At 35.8% G+C, this 23,995-nt stretch overlaps 1 protein-coding gene across 5 annotated transcripts in view; it reads left to right on the forward strand.

Annotated features, from left to right (window-relative positions):
• Nucleotides 1-23,995, forward strand: part of SPINK5 (serine peptidase inhibitor Kazal type 5) — a 74,473-nt gene that overhangs the window by 48,795 nt on the left and 1,683 nt on the right. For 2 of the 5 annotated variants that reach the window (XM_077137356.1, XM_077137352.1), the window contains 15 exons: nucleotides 1,046-1,173; nucleotides 1,779-1,842; nucleotides 3,239-3,366; nucleotides 4,887-4,986; nucleotides 6,358-6,485; nucleotides 9,415-9,496; nucleotides 10,405-10,532; nucleotides 10,698-10,776; nucleotides 14,565-14,692; nucleotides 15,452-15,524; nucleotides 16,402-16,529; nucleotides 17,337-17,433; nucleotides 20,798-20,833; nucleotides 21,533-21,663; nucleotides 23,016-23,106. In XM_077137356.1, coding sequence (XP_076993471.1) covers nucleotides 1,046-1,173; nucleotides 1,779-1,842; nucleotides 3,239-3,366; nucleotides 4,887-4,986; nucleotides 6,358-6,485; nucleotides 9,415-9,496; nucleotides 10,405-10,532; nucleotides 10,698-10,776; nucleotides 14,565-14,692; nucleotides 15,452-15,524; nucleotides 16,402-16,529; nucleotides 17,337-17,433; nucleotides 20,798-20,833; nucleotides 21,533-21,663; nucleotides 23,016-23,106 — 1,521 coding nt within the window. The remainder of the gene's footprint in view (nucleotides 1-1,045; nucleotides 1,174-1,778; nucleotides 1,843-3,238; nucleotides 3,367-4,886; nucleotides 4,987-6,357; nucleotides 6,486-9,414; nucleotides 9,497-10,404; nucleotides 10,533-10,697; nucleotides 10,777-14,564; nucleotides 14,693-15,451; nucleotides 15,525-16,401; nucleotides 16,530-17,336; nucleotides 17,434-20,797; nucleotides 20,834-21,532; nucleotides 21,664-23,015; nucleotides 23,107-23,995) is intronic. The other 3 variants (XM_077137353.1, XM_077137354.1, XM_077137355.1) reach the window with 3 other exon arrangements.

Here is a 23,995-nt window from a genome sequence, read left to right on the forward strand (position 1 = left end):
TCTCACAGATTCTTAAAATAAAACTTCATTCCTTAGTCTAAGCACATGTTTTCTCTGCTTTCTTAGCCTCCTTAAAACAAAACTCAGTAAATGTTCTCAGTCCCTCCAGAAAGGGCTCTTTTCTAGGCCTATTGAATCCTCTCACCTTTGATCTTTCCTAGCTTTTATAGACTGTGGTACACAACACAATGCAAACTTATATATGCTTATATTGATCTCTACCAAGTTTGCCAGCCTTCTTTCCTGCCTAGATTATAAGCCTCCTCTGGAGAATGATAGTGACAAATATTTGTAGTTCCACTGGAGTGCCAAGACAATTCTGAGTTCATGATGGCAGAGTTGTAAATACTTATTGATGTACTACTACCTGTAATCGTTTTTCTTTCTTCTCCATTACTTATTCCTTACTCTATAAGAGGCAAGGATGTGTCTGCTGGTCCCTTGCTCCTGGGCTCTATTGCTTTCAACCTCTGTTCCTGTGGGGGTTCCTTACATTGCTTCTCTGGGGCTGGCTTTCATCTCTTGGCTTCCCTTGACTCTCTCCAGGTTCTGGCTTGCTTAACATCTCATGGTGATGCCTGCTGGGCTCCAAGCATCTCCAAACATCTGTATCTCTGTTCTCCAAGTGTCGGCATCTGGGTCAGCTGTGCTCTGAAATTTCTGTTGGCTTTGTCATTTCTGTCTCTTTCCAAAATGTTTCCTTTTTCAAAGGATTCCAGTAAACTACACAAGACCCACTTGCAGTGGGTGGAGTCAGATCTCCATCTAATCAAAAGATCACACCCACATTTGGTTTGTGCCACAACTCCCTGGATGTAATCTTATCAAAAGTTTCCCACCTACAGTATTGAATCAGAATTAAAAGAAATGGCTGCTCCCAAAAAATTGGATCAGGGTTAAAATGTGGGTTTTCTGGGATACGTAATACTTTCAAACCAGCCAGTGGTCAAATGGGGAACAATAGCATAGTTTTTAAAGGGGTAATGCGGATGATGGTTTCCAGTGTTTAATGATCTGACTCTGAAGTCCTCTCTTCATTTGGCAGGAACTGTGCAGTAAATACCGCGACTATGTGAGGAACGGACAGCTCTCCTGCACCAGAGAGAATGACCCCATCGAGGGCCCAGATGGAAAAATGCATGGCAATACCTGCTTCATGTGTGGCGCCTTCTTGTGAGTCATGCTGCGGCAACTGCCGCTGCTGAATGTAGAAGAAGAGAGGCCAGAGGCGGGTGAGGGAGATGATGGTGAAGATTTTCTCCAGGAGATCGATGATGAAGGCTACATTCAGAGGGTTTACTGCTATGAAACCATTACTTAGTGCATTTCTCTTCAGTGACCCCAATATTTTGAAAAGTACTTGGATTACCGTCAAAGAAGGACCATATACTAAAAGGCATATTCTGCTTTTAATGATGTAAAAGGTTTGGAACTTCAGTCCTGTCCAAATATAGGCTACTGCCATGGACAATACAAAGATGTAATCATTGGATGCTAACAAATTGGAAATCTGTTCTCATCTAGCCACAGTGGTTAATATTTTTTAAATACCCCAGTTGTGTTTTGGGGGAGAAGAAAAATATCTTGTATTTTCCAAACAAAATATAGTACTGGCAGTTTATTTACTGGTCTGCTGTGGCATGCTTGTCTTATTCTTTAAGCAGTAATAAAAACAACATTTACTGTACTACTCCAAAACTAACTCGGTAGAGATATGGAAGTAAGCAGTATTTCTATATTGGGTGCTAGAAATGATGTTTTTTCCCCTTTTCTTATAGTCAGCAAGAAGCAAAAGAAAAAGAAGCCGAATTCAGAGCAAAAGCTAAAAGAGAAGCTGAAAAGGTAGCTGTTCTAGTATGTTGATACCTCAATGATAGGATGTGGTTTTGCACCTTCTCTGTAAAAACTCATGGAGTTATTGGAGGTCCTGTCTGTGAGGGAACTCGGGGCTCATTTATCCATGGAATTGGGAGACTTTCTCTTAAAGGGCCAGATAGTAAATATTTAGACTTTGTGGTCATGTGGTCTCCGTGGCAGCTACCCCACTCTGCTGTTGCAGCTTGAGAGCAGCTATAGAGTATATATATAAACAAGTTGATCTGGCTGTGTTCTAGTTAAGTTTTATTTACAAAACAGGTGGTTGGCCAGAAATTTACCCTACAGACCATAGTTTGCAGATCCCCTGATTTGGTCCTTTCCCATATTTTAAAACTGAGAAGATATAAGTCCAGAGCGGGCAAAGAACTTGCTTACCCAAGTTATTGGGGACATTAGTATTAGAACCTTTATTTTCATATTTCAAACTTTTGGCAGTTGACAAATGGAAAAAAATAAAATTCAAACCCAGAATTTCTAATACTAAATCCAGCACTCTCCCTAATCACTATGTTAAGTTCTTTAGGGATGAGAAAGGATGTGGAAGTCATGCCATATGCAGAATGACTGAAATGTCCAGGGATATTTAGTGCTTAGAAGATAACATAGAGGGTATGGGAAAAAGACAAGAAATTCCTCTCCAAATATCTGAAGGACTCTCATGTGGAAGAAGAAAAATATCCTCTATCTCTGAGGGAAATAAGTATGTCAACTTTGCTTGCTGGTCTGAAGTAACATATTCTTCTGCCTTTCATGACATTTAGAAGAATAAACCCTAAAGATAGGAATCCTATAGGACTCAGAGTTATCTTCCATGATTTCCCAAAAGAAATATTATGGCTGATTTGAACTATTTAATAGAACTTTTGAAATGAACTGCCTGTGAAGGTAATGAATTCCTCATCACTGCAGGTGTTCCAGCAGAAACTGGCTGGATTCTTAGAAGGCATTATGTAAAGGGGCTGAGATACAGTATGGATCATTGGACAAGATAAACTTTGTGGTTCTGTCCATATCTGAAATTTGTTTCTATGATAGGTGAAGTGGTTGATTGGCATTAGTATAATAGATATGTGTCACAGAACTGTAAGAACTATGGATCAGTTCCCAGAGAACCCACTTTATTAAGAGAGTCTTGTTTGTATGTGATTGCAAACTCATTCAGGATTTGGGGACTAAGTCTAAAGGAAAAAGAAACACAAATCTCATTTCAAGTCCTATGGTTTAATGGGAATTGGATGATGCAAGTGCCACCCAAAATTATTCAGTTCATTTTCTCTTCTTTACAGAAAACACCTTGTAGAAACTCAACAAACTTATTTCCAGGGAAATGCCCAAGACTTGCTTTTTCCCCTCTTTTTAGGATACATGTAATGAATTTCGGAGTCTTTTGCAAGATGGAAATCTTTTCTGCACACGAGAAAATGATCCTGTGCGTGGCCCAGATGGCAAGACCCATGGCAACAAGTGTGCCATGTGTAAGGCAGTCTTGTGAGTGCACAGATGAAGCTCAGGCAGTGGGTTGGCAGGGTTGGGGAGTGAACAAGCTAGGCTGATATTGTTTTTGTCCTTTCCTGACTTATAAAAGAAATTGATAATGAACTAAACATTTTTAAATGAATTATTCTTTCAAAAGGCCAAGATTCACAGTTCTAAAAATAGACATTATATTAGTAATTTATTCCATTCTCTGTTAGTTCTGGGGTAGAGCTACCAATAGATCACAATATCTTCCAGAATAAATTCTAAGTCCTTTGCTGTCAAATAGATGCTTTTCTGGATTATGTTGGAATTCCCATTGGAAGATTATATTGTCATTCTAACTCTTTTATCTATAGTTTTGAGCATATCACATTTTTAGGAAAATTAAAAGTAGCTCTTTATACAAAGTTGGGAAGGACACTTAAATATTTAATTAATACAACAGTCATTTTTTAAACATCTGCAACGTGCAATTTATGTGAAGATTGTACAAAGATGAACGAAACAGACATTCTTCTTAGACATCATACTCGTGCCGAAACATGGACTTTAATATAAAAAAGGAATTTCTAAATTCAAGATGTTTTAACTAACTGTTATGGTACTTTAGGGAGGGAGCAATTAGAAAGTTTTTTTGGGAATAGAACTAGACCTTATAATTTGGAAAGGATGTGGACATGAGAGGAAATAATGAGTAGAGAAGAGGGGAAGAATAGAATGATGATCTACAGTTTAGAAAACTAGTTAAATATAATATAAGAGCAAGTCATCTAGTTTCAGTTAGAACTTGCAAGCTGTACCAGCTTTGACTGTAAGGCCAAAGATTTTGAGATAAATTCTACATATTGTGGGAGGCTGCTAAAAATTTTCAGATAGGAGAGTGAGTGGCATAAATGCCATTCCTTTAGGAAGATTCATGTCACCTGTATAAAAGAGATGAAAGAGAAGGAGGGGTCTAAAATCCAGAGTCCTCCTAGTGGGAGGGGACAATAGTGATCCAATGAGAGGTAACCAGGGTAAGGGAAGTATGACGAAAGGTGGCTCGGTCATGATGGGAGACATTGCAAAGGTGAAATCAATGTTATACAGCAACAGCTTCATGAGCTGAAGTAGAGGCAGCAGTTAGAGATTATTTCAAGTTTTGTTCTTCAAGAAAAGTAGAAAATCTAAGAGGAAGAACATATTTAGCAGAGTAGATAATTATTCTGGACCTTTTGAATATGAGGTACTTGGAGAGGCCCAAATGAAGATACCCAGTGAGCATTTATGAAATGTTAATTAATTGCTCACTTCTGTGGTACAAGGTTATGTACATGTTGGCCTACATCTACTTCAACGAGAGCCCTACCAGGCAAAGGACTCCATCTAATCTTTTATTTTCAGAGAAGAGGGCCTGCAACATGGTAGTTGTTCAATAAATGTTGGTGAATACTGGACAAACCCAATTTGGTCGTGTGATAAGAAACTCATTGAGAAATACACCACTCTTTCTAATCTATTATTCCTTACCCCCATTTTCTAATTTTCAGCCAGAAAGAAGATGAAGAAAGAAAGATGAAAGAAAAGGAAGAGCAGAGAATTGCTTCAGAGAATGCCTCTAATGGTGGTGGGGGTGGTGAAGAAGCTGAGGTGAGAACAACCTCTAATTTCCATAATCAGAGTGGGCTCCACTCATTGACAATGGGGCTATGACACAGTTTATGGTAAAGAGGAATGCATTTAGTGTTCAGTTGAAAAGTATCCTTAGATGCTTAATGTTTCCCCTTAATTATGAAGGCTAAGATCTTCTGCATTATTTAACCTTCTTAGTGCTCATTTTGTCTTCTTTAAACCTGATGACCTTATTTCAGTCCTGACCCCTCTTTATAATATTCTAGCCTTCACTCTAATTGGTTTCATCAGATCACTTGCTCTTCATTTCCCTTTATTATTCTCTCTTGCCTTATAAGGAACCATATTTTTTGAAGTATCTTTTCCATTGTTCCAAACCAGTTATCCAAAAGATAGTAAAAGAATGTAGGCATTATATTCAGTTGGTTTGGGATACAATCCTGGCCCTACAACCTATGATGTGTGAAGCCTTGAATAAATTCATCTCAATGAACTGTAGCTTCCTTTATTTAGCAGTACTCTTAGAGGGATGAAATAAAATAATTCAGATTAGTTTTTAGCATATATACTGAGACACTTTTAGGTGTCAGCATGACACATTGCGTGTAAGCCTACTCCTTGGGTATGTAAACACAATTTCATAGGATTACAGCCACCTTATTATTTTTTTTAATGATCTTGGGATAGCAAGACTATCTCTTTGCTCCTAGACCTGATTCATGTTCTAAATTTATCTTTGAGAAACTCTGGCCTTTCTGTTTTTCCACTTTTTTGGCTTTAGGAGGCAGACTTCTCACTCACAAGGGCTAAACCTCTTAACATTTTGTCTATTTTCCTTATAATTTGTTCAAGCCCATATTCCTTAACATCTCCTTTGCAGAAATTTGTGTTTCCTCCGAGCATTTTTTCTCCCTTCCATCTATACCAGAGGTCAGCACCCTTTTTCTCTAAAGGGCCAGATGGTAAACAGTTTAGGCTTTATGGGCCATGTGGTCTTTGTTGCATTGATTCACCTCCATAAATCATATCTAAATGAATGAGCGAGGCTGTGTTTCAAAAACACTTTTTTTATAAAACAGGCAGCAGACTAGATTTGGGCTGTGGACTATAGTTTGCTGACCCTTGAGCTACACTGTCATATCCCAGCCAGCTTTACAATTTCCCTATGTAGAAACTTATAAGCAGCATTGATAGCCATGATGACTGACCTCTTAGGATTTGAATATGGACGATTTTAGCCTCTCTTTCTCTGTGGATATCAACCCTAGATATTATCATTCTTACAAGGAGAGGTATACAAAAACTTTTGATATTCAAGCTATTAACAAACTTAATGAGAATACAACATCCTAAGTTACCCAGGAGGCCTGCTCTCTTCTCTCCTTTCAGGACCAGTGTGCTGAGTTTCGGGGAAAAATGAAAAATGGAATACTGAGCTGTACTCGGGAGAGTGATCCTGTACGTGGTGCTGATGGCAAATCATACAACAATAAGTGTCTTATGTGTAAAGCAATACTGTAAGTACTACTCTCAATAGGCATACCTTAAAGATATTCACATGCCTCTCCCAGAGCAATAGCTATTGCTCATTTGCTTATGATTCCTTCCATTAGTTTTGCTGATTCTCAAATATTATCTCTTCCTCTTGCATCTCCTGAGGAGCAATGTGCCCTAGCAAAGGCAGTTGATCAAGTGGCTAATTCCTGCTCCGTTTTCTATCATAATTCTATAACTTATAAGTGTGATCATTTTATAATTTTTCTTTAGAATATGTGTCCCTAAATTTTGTAAAGAGTCTGTGATTGTCATTTGGGATAGTTGGCTGACAGTTTGAAAGCTTGTTTCTTGTCGTATGTATGAGACACATATTGCCTAATCCAGGACCTGCTCCTTCTGTGCATTTTTCTTTCTTAAATGGTGTGAAATTGGAGTGGTTTATGATTTGTGCTATTGGGGCAAGTAGCATAACCTGTCTTAGTTCCATCTATAAACTGAGGATGACTTTGAAAGATCCTTATAGTTCTAAAACTTGTTTCCTCCATCACAATCCTCCTAATTAGGACAAAAATTCATAATTTAATGTTATTATCAGTATTAATACTATTCATCCCCTGCCCCCGCCCAACCTTCACCTACTTTCCTCCTGACACATAGGAAGGAAAGAAAGAAGGAAGAGAGGGAATTTGGGGACAGAGAGAGGAGAGGAAGGAATGAATTACAATCTTGTGGTAGGTCAGGGCGTGTGAGAAAACATCTAATCCAAATGCTACATGTTAGAGATGAGAAAAACTGAGAGCCAAAGTGAGAAACTGATTTACTCAAGGTCGCTTGGGGAGGGAGCTGCAGGGTTGAAACTAGAATCCACTTCTTCTGAATACCAGTCTAGTATTTATACCACATTATTAAAATTCTTGAGTAGAAGCAGGACTGCAGAGTGGAGCTAGGATTTTTGCATCAGACCACTATTTTAGCTCCTTGTCTTTGGATAGATTTTTCATTTCAGTAGACTTCAATTTTACCATATTTACAATGGGAGAACAACAATAATCACACTAGCCATGTAACTTTTATTTTTTTTTCCAAATCGCTCTGGGATTTATTGGGGCATCACTCTGGACAAACCTACAAAATCTCATGCCCTACTCAAGGTTCCATGTACTATGGTGTTCAATTAAGCTGTCCACGTAAGTTATATTAGGAAACACACTAGTCAAAATATAAATTTTGTACTAAATAAAAATTTTTTGCATTAATCTCACACACAAGTTAAAGTTTTAAAATATTAATTACCATCTATTTTCAACACCCTGCAGTATTGACATTTCTTTGTTCTTCATGCAAAAACAGTTTTAAATTTGTACATTTAGTCATCATCATACACTCTAGGCATTCCTAGATTATATCATCTCAGTCTTTATTGCCTATCTTTCCTTCTGATTTCATATGTTTCCCCAGCCCTCCTCCCTCTATCGTTCTCACATTCAGCACCATTCAGTGTACTAACATTGTATTACAGTTAGGTAGTATTGTGCTATCCATTTCTGAATTTTTACTATCAGTCATGTTGTACAATCTGTATCCCTTCAGGTCCAATTATCCAGTCTCTACCCTATTTCTATCTTCTAATGGTCTCTGTTACCTGCTGAAATTCTCCAAGTTCATTCACTAATGTCAGTTCATATCAGTGAGACCATACATTATTTGTCCTTTTGTTTCTGGCTAATTTCACTCAGCATAATGTCCTTAAGTTCCATCAATGTTGTTACATGCTTCATAACTTTATTCTGTATTATAGCTACATGATATTCCATCGTATGTATATACCACAGTTTGTTTAGCCACTTGTCTGTTGATGGACATTTTGGCTGTTTCCATTTCTTCACAATTGTAAATAATGCTGCTATGAACATTGGTGTGCAGATGTCCATTTGTGTCCTTAGACAGGGCGAGGTAATATTTCTTTGGGGAGTTAAATGAGATGAACCAAGTCTCCAAATAAAGGACACTCGACATCATATCTGGCACAAAGTAAGCATACAGTAAACGTAAATTCCCACTATTAGCATTGTCATTAGTGACAAAAAGAAACACATATTACGTAATATACAAACATATACATACCTTTGTTTTTTGTACAAAAGAAAATGAAACTTTAAGAAAGAAATTTACTTATTAGAGTTTTTCATGTTTGAAACTTGGGACAGCTGCAGCAGAATCATCTGCCTTGCTTGTTAAAAATCAGATTACTAAGCCCCAATCCAGATCTTGTTAATCAAACTCTTGAGTTGCTCTGTGAATCTTATTTTTTTAAGAACTCTCGGGTGATTCTTAATGCACATTAATATTTAGGAACCAAGGGCATAAATATTTTATGAGAAAAGCAAGAGATTTTAAAAAGCACAATTCTAAGGTAGTTTTAAAATTACTTCTTTCAACTCTGTGCTTGGGCTCCACATTTTAAGAAGTTGACTCATGAATCAAGGGACCAAAACGGGAGTGTGATGTCAGGTTCAAAACTATAATTTATTGTAAAAAACTTCTGATGAGCTCATAACATGTGAAAAGGCAAAGAAACTGAGTAAATGAGCTTGGAGAGGGAACTTGTCTTTACATCTCTGAAGGAATGACACCTGAAAGGGATAACAGATTTAGAAGGCTTGTTCTGAGTTCTCATAAGCCTGTGAAATAAGAATACAAGGTAAAAGTTATAGAGAGGTCAGTTTGGGCAAAAATAATGTAGACTTTGTAGTTACTGGAGTTGTTTTATGTACAATGTCTATGGTATAATTGAGGAGTTTCTTGCACTGGGGTCTTGATAACGTCAATGGGTTTATCTCAGGGAGGTGCAGAGAGACTACCTGGGAATCAGTTGTTTTAGGATCATCTTTAAACCCCCTCCAACCTGAGTATGTATTAACAAGATGACTGCTGACTCTTCTCTTCTAGGCGAAAAGAAGCAGAGGAAAAAAATAAAGCTAGCTCCAGATCAAATGGGACATCATCAGCCTCAGGGGAGGTGAGTCATTCAGTAAGTAGGGCTTAGAAAGAATGGACTTTCTGTAAACCAACTCTTGACCATCAAAGATATGGAAAAGGGGGATCATTGTCACTACCGGAGATCTTAGAGATCTTGCCCTTAGAAAGTCAGAAGCCATCATTAATACGAGTATCACTGTGCCTACTCCATTGTAGAGATCTCATGTCAAATGAAAATGTTTCAGTCTAACTTTTTATAAAGCACTTTTATAAATGGAAGTTTGTTTAATTTTCTCAACAGTCTGGTGAAATATAAAGCATTTTAACTTTAATGGGTGGATGAGGAAAATGAGGTTCAGCCACTGCATTACTATTGCTGCTATAAAAAATCACTACAAACATTGTGGCTTAAAAGAATACAAACTTATCATCTTATATTTCTGGAGCTCAGAAGTCCTAAATGGGTTCCCTGGGCTTAAAATAAAAGTGGCATTAGGGCTGTGTTCCTTTGTAAGGCTCTAGAGGTGAATCTGTTTCCTTGCTTTTTCCAGTTACTAGGAATGACCTGCATTTCTTGGCTTGTGACTGCTTTGTCCGTTTTTAGATCCAGTAATAGCCAGTCAAGCCTTTCTCATGAGGCATGACTTTGACACTGACTTTTCTGCCTCCCTTTTTTCACTCATAATAATATTTGTGATTACAGTGAGGCCACTTGGATTATGCAGGACAATCTTTCCATCTCACAGTCAGCTGATTAGTAACTTAACTCCATCTGCAAACTTAATTCCTCCCAGTCATGTAACATATTCAGTTTTCAGGGGATGTGGACATCTTTATGATTATTCTGCAAAGTTAAGTGGCTGCCTGACTCTTGAATCAAAATGATCTGATTTTCAAATATAATAAAATAAAAAACCATTCAAAAACAGTATTTTTAATATAATCTTTCTTTCTTTCCAGGATGTATGCGATGAGTTTAGAGGTCTAATGAAAAATGGGAAACTTATCTGCACTCGGGAAAATGACCCTCTCCGAGGTCCAGATGGCAAGAAACATGACAATAAATGTGCGATGTGTAAAGAAAAACTGTATGTATTTTTTAAATACAGGGTTTTAATTATACCATTTAAAGTATAGTAATCATTTCTCATCTGTTTGAGGAAAATAAAATCTTTTCTTAAGTAAATATTATAGTAATTCAAGAGATGTGTGTTCACTTTGGTTGAAAAGTGCCTTTCTATCTTTTCTGCCAGGGAAAAGGAGGCAGCTGAAAGAAAAAAGAAAGAGGAGGAGGACCAGAGAAGTACTAGTGGAAAGAACAATGAAAAACAGGTATTATATACTGTACATGTTAATATCTAAATGTGGTTGGTTGGCTGTATGGTTGATTCATTCAACAAATAGTTATGGAACATTTTCCCTGTCCCACTCTTTGGAAATATAATCATGAATAAGAAAAACATGGCCAGATCTTGCAAAGCAAAAAGCATGCTATTCAGTGTCCTGAGAGTAACTCTGATGCACTTAACACATTTGTGGGACCAGTGATAATTGTCAAATATATTGCTGTTATCCAGTCAATTTCATTTTTGAAACTTTAAAACGAACAATCAAGTAAACATATGCCAAAAAGTATAAACTGGAGAGCAAGTTATCAAAAAATGAAATCTGGTTGATAGCTTTTTGATATGATTCTTCAGCAACATCTAGTTGTCAATTTTTGGCCTTATAAATAATTCTCAAAGCTTTCCAATACCAACACATAGCATATGATACAACACAATTTCTCTAATCCATCTATAGACTCCAATTAAAAAAATCAAAGTAGTACAAGTTTCCCAGGGAAGGTTTCCCATTAGTGAAGCAGCTTTTCATGAGGTCTGTGCTGACTTAACAAAATGAAACAATAATAGCAGTTATTATTTTTTTAAAACTATCTTGGGAATTTGTTACACATTTTGATATATGAATGGCTCTGAGGAAAGACTTTATTATACAACTTCAAATTATCTCTACTGGCATCTATTCTATTTAAAATCTTAGTCGGTTTTCTATTTCATGATATCTATTTTAGAAATTTCGAACAGGAAAGCATATATATATATATATACACAACAAGTATATATATATACACACACACACATAACGCATATACACACACAGAAAACATCCAGATTTTTTTGTGGCAAAGAGAGTTAGAGTCATATCTTCACATTCAAATTGAAATAAATTTTACAAAGCACATATATTAAACTCTTTAAACCTTCCCCATATCTGTTCAGTGGATAGCATTGTTCCAATTTTACAGTTGAGAAAATATCAGAGAAATTTACTGCACACAGCTAATAAATAGAAGTGCCAGAGACTAAATTATTTTTTAAATTTATTTATTAATTTAAAAAATTTAACAAATGAACTAAAACATCAGCATATATAATCAGTAATTCACAATATCATCACTTAGTTGCATATTCATCATTTCTAAGAACATTTACATCAATTCAGAAAAAGAAATAAAAAGACAACAGAAAAAGAAATAAAATGAAAACAGAAAAAAAAAAGATTATACATACCATACCTCTTACCCCTCGCTTTCATTAGCATTTCATACTAAATTTATTTTAACATTTGTTCCCCCTATTATTTATTTTTATTCCATATGTTCTACTCATCTGTTGACAAGGTAGATAAAAGGAACATCAGACACAAGGTTTTCACAGTCACACAGTCACATTGTGAAAGCTATATCATTATTCAATCATCCTCAAGAAACATGGCTACTGGAGCACAGCTCTACATTTTCAGGCAATTCCCTCCAGCCTCTCCATTACATCTTGAATAACAAGGTGATATCTACTTAATGCGTAAGAATAACCCCCAGGATAACCTCTCAACTCTGTTTGGAATCTCTCAGCCATTGACACTTCGTCTCATTTCACTCTTCCCCCTTTTGGTCGAGAAGGTTTTCTCGATCCCTTGATGCTGAGTCTCAGCTCATTCTAGGGTTTTTCTCAATCCCTTGATGCTGAGTCTCAGCTCATTCAAGAATTTCTGTCCCGTGTTGCCAGGAAGGTCCACACCCCTGGGAGTCATGTCCCACGTAGACAGGGGGAGGGTGGTGAGATTGCTTGTTGTATTGGCTGGAAAGAGAGCCCACATCTGAGCAACAAAAGAGGCTCTCTTGGGGATGACTCTTTCTAAATTTTAAGTGGACTTGACCTATCCTTTGTGGGGTTAAGTTTCATATGAACGAACCCCAAGACTGGGGGCTCAGCCTAAGGCTTTGGTTGTCCACACTGCTTGTGAGAATATCAAGAATTCAACTTGGGGAAGTTGAATTTCTCCCTGTTCTCACCATTCCCTAAAGGGGACTTTGCAAATACTTTTCCAGTCACTGATTGAATCACTCTGGGATTCATTGGGGCATTACTCTGGACAAACCAACGAAATCTCGTGTCCTACCTGAGATTCCAAGTACTTAAGGTGTTCAGTCAAACTATTTACATAAGTTATATTAGGAAATGCACTATTCAAAATATAAATTTTGTACCAAATAAACATTTTTTGCTTTAGTCTCACACATAAGGTGAGATTTTAAAACGTTAATTGCCATCTATTTTCAGCACCCTGCAGTAATGACATTCCTTTGTTTTTCCTCATGCAAAACCATTTTTAAAATTTGTACATTTAGTCACTATTATTATACACTCTAGACATTCCTAGATTATATCATCTCAGTCTTTAACATCTATCTTTCTTTCTGATTTCATTTATGTCCCCAGCCCTCCTCCATCATTCTCACATACAGCTTCATTCAGTGTTTTAACATAATTGTGTTACATTTAGGTAGTATTGTGCTGTCTATTTCTGAGTTTTTATATTCATTCCTGTTGCACAATCTGTATCCCTTCAGCTCCAATTATCCAAAGAGACTAAATTCGTAAACCACGTGCTACAATACAGACAGATAAGTGCTGTTATTGACATATATGTATGTGGTATTATAGGTATCGTGAAAGAGAAAATATTTCTGACTTCGGAAAATTGTGGTTGTGAGACATTTAATTCCAGAGAACTATTATAATACTGCAAATCCAAGTAGTCTGGAATTGTTTCCGTGTATCACAATTGTAAAATATGGATTACTACAATCTGAATTGCTGGCAATATTTTTTGATGTATTTTCCTGTATATCTGCTTTGTCTTAAGCTTAGAGAAATCTGAATGCAGACTTTTATAGATCCCTAAAGATTTCAATAGAGGCCAGATCCTGTGGGCTCAATTCTTTTGGCTCCTTTTTTAGGTCCTTATACTTCAGTGAATAACAGCAACAAAAATGCAGTACCATCTTTTTACAAATGTATTGGAACTTTATTCTCTGCCATGTAAAAGCAAAGAAGAGACAATATGATCTGATTGTTAGCAGGATTTAAGTCATGAATCAGAAATTGACTTTAAATTCTTAATCTCTCCAAACTTTATTTTTCTCACCTGTAAAATGGGAATAATAAATGTCTATAGGACTTTTTAATAATTAAGAGAACGAGTGCCTGGCATATAATGCACCTCTAATAATAGTTTTATAAAACTTTTCTTAGTGAAGAATAAAGCTAAAAATTTATGGGTGCACGGGTGATTCAGTGGTAGAATGCTCGCCTTTCATGTGGGAGACCTGGGTTCGATTCCTGAACCGTGCACCAAAAAGAATAATAAAATTTGCATGTCCATATGTCTGGCTAGAAGAGCATCTCTTAGTTCATTCCAGAGTTTTTGAATTAGATCTTCTGTGTGTGGAATAATGAATAGGGTTGCAGGGAGACAGATTTGAGGCTCATCCTAATAGAAAACTGCCGCAAAATGGAATGGGCTAACTTAGGTGGTAGTGGAATTCCACTGGGCCAGAACATTTATTTGAGAGATATACTATTGAGAATACTTAAGCTTCTTAAGACAAAATTAAATAAGATGGCTTTAAAACACTTTCCATCCATGAAATAACATTTTCGCTACTTTATTTTCTTCCCTCAAATGTTATGAGTTCATATCTAACCAGCCAATTATGTTTTTAAGATCAGATATGGTACTAACAATTTTTTTTTTTTTTTTGCTCATATTGGCAGGATCAGTGCCAAGAATTCCGTCACCTGGTGAGAGACGGAAAGCTTGTCTGCACCAACGAAAATGACCCTGTTCGAGGCCCATTTGGCAAGATGCATGCCAACAAGTGTGCTATGTGTCAGAATATCTTGTATGTGAAGACATTTATTGATCAGTTTAATATGTTGTACCTGTGTATCATGAAATAGTTCCTATTACTTTAGAATCTAAGACATGTTAAAAATATAATAATAGCTCCTCACTTTTGCAGGAGATAGTAAGTTTCTAAAGCACTTTGACAAGGAGTTTTTATTTTGATAATGAGAAGCATAACCCTATCTGGAGCTACTGGGGTGGATGAAAGCAGTTGTGTAGTGGCAAAATCATTGCTTTTCAGCTCAGTACCTGGAATAAGTCAGTTCATTTTGCACAGCCTCAATTCCTTCTACATATATATAGTGGTAAAAATGCAGTTTTTATGGAAATTCAAGGAAACCGTATTTATAAAAATGTTTTTAAAATTCAAAGCACTATAATTATGTAGGGAGCAACCAAAACTGTAGTGTTTAGTTGTAATTTAACTAGAAAAATAAAAAGAAGAAATCAGGTGATGCTCTTAATTAAAACCATAACTAAATTTTATTAAGGAGAAAAAAAAAAGGTCCTTTAGGATTATATCATTATTGATGACTGTAGTAGCTAGATTAAATACAACTGATAGCATTGCTACAGATAAATTATATGAAAATTCTAACAATCAGAACTGATTAATTTTAAAAGGGCAGTTTTAGATATTTTTTAATATTGGAAAATACTTAAATATGCTAATTTTAGAATTGAATAAATACTTTGTTAACAAAAATTCGATAACTATCAGTGAAATATTCTCCTATACTTTTTTATTCTTCAGTGAACGAGAAGCTAATGAAAGAAAAAAGAATGATGAAGAAAAATCAAGTGCCAAGCCCTCAAATAATGCAAAGGTTAATTCTTAAAAGATACCAAAATAGCTATTTTAATCACACCCTCAGAACATTGCATTTTCCACAAGTTTTTGGATGATAAAATGCTAAGTTTTTACTTCAAAGAAAAATTGATTTTGCCAGTTTTATGACTTTGGGACATAATAAGACTCTTTTTTTTGGTTTTGAGGTTTAATGCTTTTCTTGATTTTGTAGAGAATTCTCTAAGAGTATGTATCAATTTTCGCTTTAGCTTCTCCTCTTTGGGAAAAATATAGATTGAAAAATATGGGGCAAAATTCTTCACTGCCACAGCTGCATGTGTACCTTTGAGAGTTTAAATGTAAATGAGGCTTTAGGTAGCTTGTTGATACTGATTTTAATAATTCAGGTACTATAAACCGATCTCATACCTCTCCTTTAGTTTCTTTTCTTTATGTCTTTTACTCTTTCTCCAGGTTATTTTCCCAGTGTACATGCAAGATGCTGCCTTTTCTATTTCCTTTTCCTGATTGCAAAGGAGACATCCATTAATAGTGATGGTCACTTTTGTAGAGTTAGGTGTCTATGAGACTGTCCTTTGGTAAAGAATGTGCCTATTTGGAAATGGGGGGAAAGAAAGAAAGATGAAAGGAAGCAGAGAGGGAGCCAAGGAGGTCTAGCAAGTGTTGTTTTACGCTTCCCCTACATTTCCAAGACCAGTGCAGGGAGGTTCAGTATGAAGCTGAGAATGGAAAGCTTAGACAGGTTGGATGTTCCTTGGCCTCCATTGCCAAGATAAGTGCAGTGAGCCTGAACCCTGAGCCAAGAAAGGACTTCTTGAAACCATATTTGAGAAAGCTGCCAAGCATAGAAGGGGAAAAAGAGACATTTTCAATTCCCCTTTTCCATTTTCTAGGATGAGTGTGGGAACTTTCGGGAGTATGCGAGGAACAAGGAGCTCACCTGCACTCGAGAGAATGACCCTGTGCGCGGTGTAGATGGCAAATTTTATAAGAACAAATGCTTCATGTGCAGAGCTGTCTTGTGAGTAAGAGGATTCCATTTTCCTTTCAGCTTGTAGAGGGACTGCATTTTTAATTGCTGATTGAATAAATAAATGTTCTTAGGAATCACCTTGAAGTAAGCCTTTAGGTTCAAAACCTTTAAATTGAGAACCACTGATACAGTAGAAAGAAAACTTGGATTTGGAGATAGAAAACCCAGATGCAAGTTTTAACCATGATACTGCTTAGGTGTGTCAAATAAAACAAAAAGCAAAAAACCCTGCAACACTCAGGATCACAGTTACAAGAAATTGTTTCAGATCTGTTTCCCACAACTAGACTGACATGAATTCAACAAAATTGTTTTTAAAATACAGATTTTTACACCTCCCAAATATTGCATCGGACTTTCCAAGGCTAAGAAATCTATTTTTTCAGAAGAGGGGTTGGTATTCTGATAAGCAACCAGACGTGAAGACAGTGGACTAATAGATAATGATAATTGATGACAAGCTTGTTGATAATGGTTGTGATAACCACTATGAAAACAACAACAAAAATGATTCTTTAATTTTCCACAGCATTTTCCTTGAGTTAGGAGGTATTAATACTATACTCCTTTTATGTTCTAAGAAATTGAAGCTCAGGGAGTTAAAGGGAACTTGCTTAAAGTGATTAAGCGCTGAAGTATTTTCTTAATATATTGTCCTTGTCAACACTATGTGTTTTATGTTTTAATGATGTTTTTGGGTTGGTTTTCTTTTTTTAGGATTCTTAACTTCCCACAGGCATGAGGCGCTGGCTCTTGTGGATATCATTTTAAATTATATTCTGTTTCTTTCTCTAGCCAGAAAGAAGTGTTGGAAAGAGCAAGAATCCACACAAAGCCACCGCACATTAGAGCTTCTGAAGAAGACAGTCCAGATCCCTCCAGTGCTTCCCTGGTGAGAAAAAAATAGCTGAAAAGCTAAACTTAGTTATCTTGTTTTTCTTGTTTCTTTGACACTTGCTCTCTGTAAACCCCAGTTCCGTAGAAGAATCTGGGGAAGTCTGACTCAGTGCAGCCTCAGTCGCTCTGAGGACAAAATACACGCATTGAATTTTCACGCGTTGTGAAAATTCTGGGGTTACTCATCTATGCATCACTTTGTGCTTTTTGAAATTGTCAGTGCTTCTGTAAGCCAATTTAGTATATTTAGAAATGCATGCAAAATGAATGTGACTGATCTCACATGCATACATATAAGTAATCACTTCACCTTTGCAATGTCAGGAGACCAAAAAGAATCATCAGCACGCACCTCTCAATCCCTCATCCCGAGCAGGTTATTTCCCCAGCAACCTGGAACGATATGCTTAGCATGCTCACATTTATGAAATTCTAAAAAAATGTTGAAACTTAATTTAGAATATAGACTCATGGCAATAAGTAATGTATACTGTATGACAAATTAACCTAATCAGATTTCTTTGTTAGACTTTTGGCAAGGTGAGGGGTGGAAAAGAGAAAAGGGGTTATGAGAATAAGTGGTATATTCATGACATGGAATCTCAGGCAGGATCCTAAAAGGGAGACTTTAGCACCTGGGCAGATAGCTCAGAAAAGGAGAAAGAAAGATATAAAACCTGAATTTTATGTAATTATTTACCCAATTCATCTAGCTTCACAAGTGAAATAAATTTTAATTACATATTTTCAGTAAATTAGGCACTACATGAGGATTCCTAAGCATAGAAAAGAATTATTCACAAAATCTATTTATTTAAACTTATACTGAAGTATAGTAGTCATATAGAAAAAGTACACATAAGTGTATGTGTAAATGAAGTGTCACAAAGTGATCACATCTGTTACCAGCACCCAGGTCAAAAAACAAGACATCCCCAATAGACCAGAAGCATCTTCATACTTTCTTATAATCCACAGTCTGGCTTTGAGCTGAGCTTTCTGTTGAAGAATAGAGTGACATTGATTAATCATTTTTTTCCATCCATTTAGCAGTCCTTTATTCATTCAACAAATATTTATTGAGCATCTACTAATTCCAGCATTATTTTTGTATGCAGGATCAATAGCCATAAACAAGACACACAGAAGTCTACACTCATGGAGTTTATATTATATTGGAGGAATATGGACACAGACAATAGATAATGTGAATAAAAAATATATGCACCAAAGGGAAAGAAACAAAGCAAGGAAACAGTCTAGTAACTGCTAGCATTGGGAGTGGAGGGGGGGGTACAATTTTAAGTAGCCTGTAGAGGAAAGAGCTAAAAAGGTATTTGCACCAAAGCCTAGGGGGATTGATTCCATATGTGGATCGGTGGGAAGAGGTATTCCAGGAAGAGGAAGGGGCCAAAGAACAGCAAAAAGTCCCATGTAGGTAAAATGGGGTAACCTCAGGAGAAAACTGTAAGAGAAGAAGTCAGAAAGATAAAGGGAGGCTATGTTATAAGGATTTTATAGACCATTTTAAGGTTTTTGGCCGTCTGATGATTTTGAAAAGAGAAATGATGTGATCTGGTTTATGTGTTAAAAGAAAAACTCTGGTTGTTATAAATATACTGCTGAGAGGCAAGGACAAAAGCTGGAAAGACATTTAGCCACTAGATGATAGCTTATAACTAGTGATAGATGGAGGTCATCTGGCTACACAATATATTTTGAAGATGGAGTCAAGATCTGCTTATAGGTCTGATATAGTATATAAGAGATATGTTTTGTCTTTGCTACCTCTACCTGCTTCTTGTCTGTGATGCTTTATTAGTAGTTTTGAATACAGCAGCAGCTACTTGAGGATATTCTGGGTTCAGTACTACCTATGCCTGAGATTCATAGAAGGTGCTTGTCCAGATTCTTCTGGAATATCTCTATGGACATGGAAATCCCCACATTCTAAAGCATTCCATTTAAATGCTTGAATTATTGAATAAAGCACACAAACAAGTAAATACTTTTTTACTCTTATGAAGTAAATACCAGCAGATATACTCTATTAAATTTCTATTTCTTTTTTGTGTCTTGTTTCAGAAAGTGAATTTGTTAATTTCATCCACATTGTCAAATTTATTGGTCTATGGATAAAATTTCTATGTTATCCTTTTTTTTTTTGCATGGGTAGGCACCACACAACGTACATTATCCTTTTAATAGTGATATGGCTTTTTTTTTTTTTTTAATCTTGGTGATTTGTGTTTCCTTGTTGCAGACAATTTATTAACTTATTAATGTTTTCGAACAACCAGTTTTTGGCTTTGTTTTGTTTCCTCTTTCATCAATTTCTCTTCTCTTTATTACTTCTTTTTTTAGACTTAATTTTCTCATCACTTTCTAGCTTCTTAAGATGGAAATGTAGAAAATTGTTTTTAAAATTTCTTCTTTTCTAATGTATATATCTAAAGTTATATCTTCTCCTTAAATCATTGATTTAACTCTGGGATTTGATAGTTTGTATTTTTATCATCATTCAGTTCAAAACATTTCTAAATTCCATATGATTACTTATTTTGAGTCATTTAGTTTAGTTTCTAAATACTTGGGGATTTTTTAGTTGTCATATTGATTACTAGTATAATTTGTGATCAGAGAATTTACTCTTTTGACTTCAATTCTTTGAAATGTATTCACACTTATTTAATAGCCCAGAATAAGTTCTATTTTGATAATTACTTCTTGCGCGCTTATAAAGACGGTAGTGTCTGCAGTTATTGGATGTAGAGTTCTATTAATGTCATTTAGGTTAGCCTTGTTGTTCAAATATATATCTTGATTTTTTCTATGGTCTATCAATTACTGAAATAGTTATGTTAGAATTTTCAGTTCTGTGTGTGAATTTTCCTGTCTCTCCTGTCAGTCAGTTTTTGTCTCACATATTTTGAAAGTATAATTTAGATATGTGCATATTTAGGATTGATAACTGATGAATTATCATTTTATCATTAGAAAGACTCCTCCTTATCTCTGCTAATGCTTCTTTTCTTAGAATTAACTTTGTCTGATATTAAATAGACATCATAATTTTTGTGTGATTAGTGTTTGCATATATAATTTTTCCAAACATTTGATTTCAATTTATCAGTCTCCTATATTTAAAATACATTTCTTGTAAACTTACATGGCCAAGTCTCTTTTTCCATGCCAACAATCTTTCTCTTAACTGGAGTACTTCGTCTATCAGTATTTAATGTAATTATAGGTATCACTGGATTTAAATCCTCTATATTCCTGTTTGTTTTCAATTTGTCTGTATGTTCTTTTTCCTTTAATCCTATTTTTCTTCATGTTCTTTTTTTTTGCATGGGCAGGCACCAGGAATCAAACCCGGGTCCTTGGCATGGCAGGTGAGAGTTCTGCCACTGAGCCATCATCACATCGCCCTATATGTTTTTGATTAATCAAATTTATTACGATGATGATGATTAAGTTCACATTTCCAAAAGACTGCAAAGAACAAATATGTTCCCTCTTCTAAATGGAAAATTTATTTTACCATGGAAACATACTAACAGCTAATACTTAACTGAGCACTTAGTAAGTGCCGAACACTTTAAATACATTATCTGATAATCAGATAAATGCATTTAAATACATTATCTGATATAATCCCCTAAAGCAACAATATGAGATAGCAGCTACTACTATTCACATTTTTTCATATGAGAAAATCAAGGCACAGAATAATTAGATTAATCAGTCTGGTGGTACACAAAATCCATACACTTACTTAGTATTTGCCTCTGGGTCTTTTCTTTCTAGGTTGTGTCTAACCAGTGGCAACTTTTTTTTTTTTTCAGGATATTATTCCTAGCACAATTACCATCCTTTTTTCTTCCTATGGGCATGCTCCAGTTTATCTGTGCCCAATTTCATGTAAGGTTTCTTCTTTCTTATTCCTTTGTTCTTCCTTGTTCTTTCTTTAAATACTGATCTCCTCTAATGAAAAGAAGCCAAGTGCAGGTTAAAACTACCTAAGATTGCATGAAATAAATACAAGTCCTTGAGTACCATTGAAAAGGTCTGTTTTATTTTTGCTTCTTCAGGATTCTATGATGTGTCAACGCTACCGAATCTTGCCCAGGATGGGTTACCTCTGCCCAAAGAATTATCAGCCTGTCTGTGGTGACGATGGCCAGACATACAACAATCCCTGCATGCTCTGTCATCAAAACCTGTAAGTATACAAGTTGCACCAACAAATCTTTCAGTAATAGAGGCTCTCAATTATAGTGTTGGCCCACAGCCCGGCATTGATATCAGTTTGAAGTATGTTGCAAGTGATTTATGAATCATAGCAGTAAAAAATTCAAAGCTTGTGAGTGATCTTGCTTATATAACAAATACAGAAGATTTCAGGCTCTTTTTAAAAATTGCTTACTATCTTGTTATTTATTTTGCTCAATGGAGGAGCAAGAAAACAGTGGTAGGGTTACAACAATTACAGAAAATCTCTGTAAGCCTGTGTACACCCACAAGAGTGTGAAACATCATCCATACTTGTGTGTAGCAGGAAAAAATGTGGTTGAGAACCACTGCTATGTAGAGTCAGCCCAGCCTTTGATCTCTAAAGGGTCCTATGAATGCATGAGAGCTGCTGATTTCCCATCTTTTAGAAGCCTTCTGCTTGGAGCAGGATGTGGTAACATGGAAAAGAAAACACATGAAACAAAGAGTACATGTGGTACTTGCTGTCAGATTTATTACTCTTTGTGCATCCTTGTATTATCTCATCATTCTGAAACTTAATTTCTTCATATGAAAAGTGGAGACTTCTCTGAGCCAGCTAACTTTACAGCCTTGAGAATTGCTTGCTGTGAAAATATTTTATTTTACTGTAATTCCCATTCTACAGCTTTTATTTTGGATTGTAGCTTTTTTTGTTGCTGTTTTACTCAAATGCTATCTGGTTTTGGTAATAATTTCTCTTACCTGGTCTCTGTGGCCTTAGAGGAAACTGTAAGGAAGCAATTTCAACTTCACCGGTGTCCAAAGACAAAATTGACTGCTTTGGTGGGCAATGAATTTCCCATCACCATAGGAAAACAAGTAGAAGCTTCAACCATAATATTTAAGAAAAATGATACATTGAAGTTCATGTCCCTTAAGATTCTTTCCACTTGTCAAATTCAGACTGCATGATTACATCTTGTTATATTTTATATTCCCCAAGGCACATTATAGATACTCAATTAAATGAAACTTCTCTCTGGGACCCAATTTTCCCATCTATAACATATAATGGCTTTTGCCATAGATAATCCTCAAGTTCCAACATTCAGTAAAGCTGTGAATATATAAATGAATGAAATGTGGTGGATAGGCTCAGGGTTAGGGACAAAAAAACAGTTGCTAAGACAGGAGAGACTGAACCTGGATGATACCCACTAGAAAATGGCTGGATGAAGATCACAGGCCCGATTCCTGATTTCAGTTTTGGCCTGATGTCCAACTTTACCTACGTTGGTCCTTTGTTGTTTTATCTTTATAATGTGGGTACCCTTACTGTTGAAATTTCTTCTGTTTTAGGATGTACCAAAGTGATATACGCATCCGTACTGAAGGGAGGTGTGAGGAGACTAGCACGCCGGGAACAACATCTCCCAGCTTGCCAACATCTGTAAGTACATTAGTATTTGCAGGGTCCTGCTTCTGTTTTGCACTGGGTAGTAGTAGGCTTTTCTCTGGCCAGGAAAGTGACACTAGGTCAGGTGACCCTGAAATTGCTCATATCTTCATTGTACAAGGAGATAAGTAATTACTGATATGTGTGAGAATAATAATGTAGCAGTTGACATTTAAAAATTATTTACCATATACTATATACTGGACTCAATAGATTTTTTATTAATGATTTTTTATAACTCTAATCTTCTAACACTTCAAAGGTTAGGTTTTATTATCCATGCTCAACAATAAAAAATGAGATGGAGCCCAACAGAGATCAGATAGTAAGTGAGAGAGCTGGATTTATAATATTCTATGCAATCCCATAATCTTGTTCTTTACACTGTATGAAACTGTCTGTCAACATGAAAAGTTGATCTATTTCACTTAAATTCCTGAAAGGATGTTTTCGCTGGGACTGAATTTGGTACTTTCCCTAGTGGTTGTATTTGAAGAATCTCTTTCTCAGGCCAAGTAGTATGTAATATATATATAGGAATTTTCAAATAAGAAAAAATATTTTGTGATCAGATAAATCTGGATTCAAAATCCAGTTTTTGATGTTCAAACATGAGACTTTGGCATGTTACTTAAGTGACAAACATGTTACTTAATTTCTCTAAGCCAAAAGCCTCGTAGTAAACTATTGAAAATATTCAATAAATACCAAATTTTAAACATTTGGCATTGTGTCTAAAAATTAATAGACCTTCTATTATTATTATCACTATTGTTAACTAGGGTATTTCTAGTTTCATACTCGCAGCTGGAATATGAGTTGGAGTAGGCAAAATACTGAGATTAAATTGCAAGACCTCTATTTCTTTATTTGTGTGGGGTTG

This window comes from Tamandua tetradactyla, chromosome 20 (genome assembly GCF_023851605.1).
Source record: "Tamandua tetradactyla isolate mTamTet1 chromosome 20, mTamTet1.pri, whole genome shotgun sequence".
Lineage (NCBI taxonomy): Eukaryota > Metazoa > Chordata > Mammalia > Pilosa > Myrmecophagidae > Tamandua > Tamandua tetradactyla.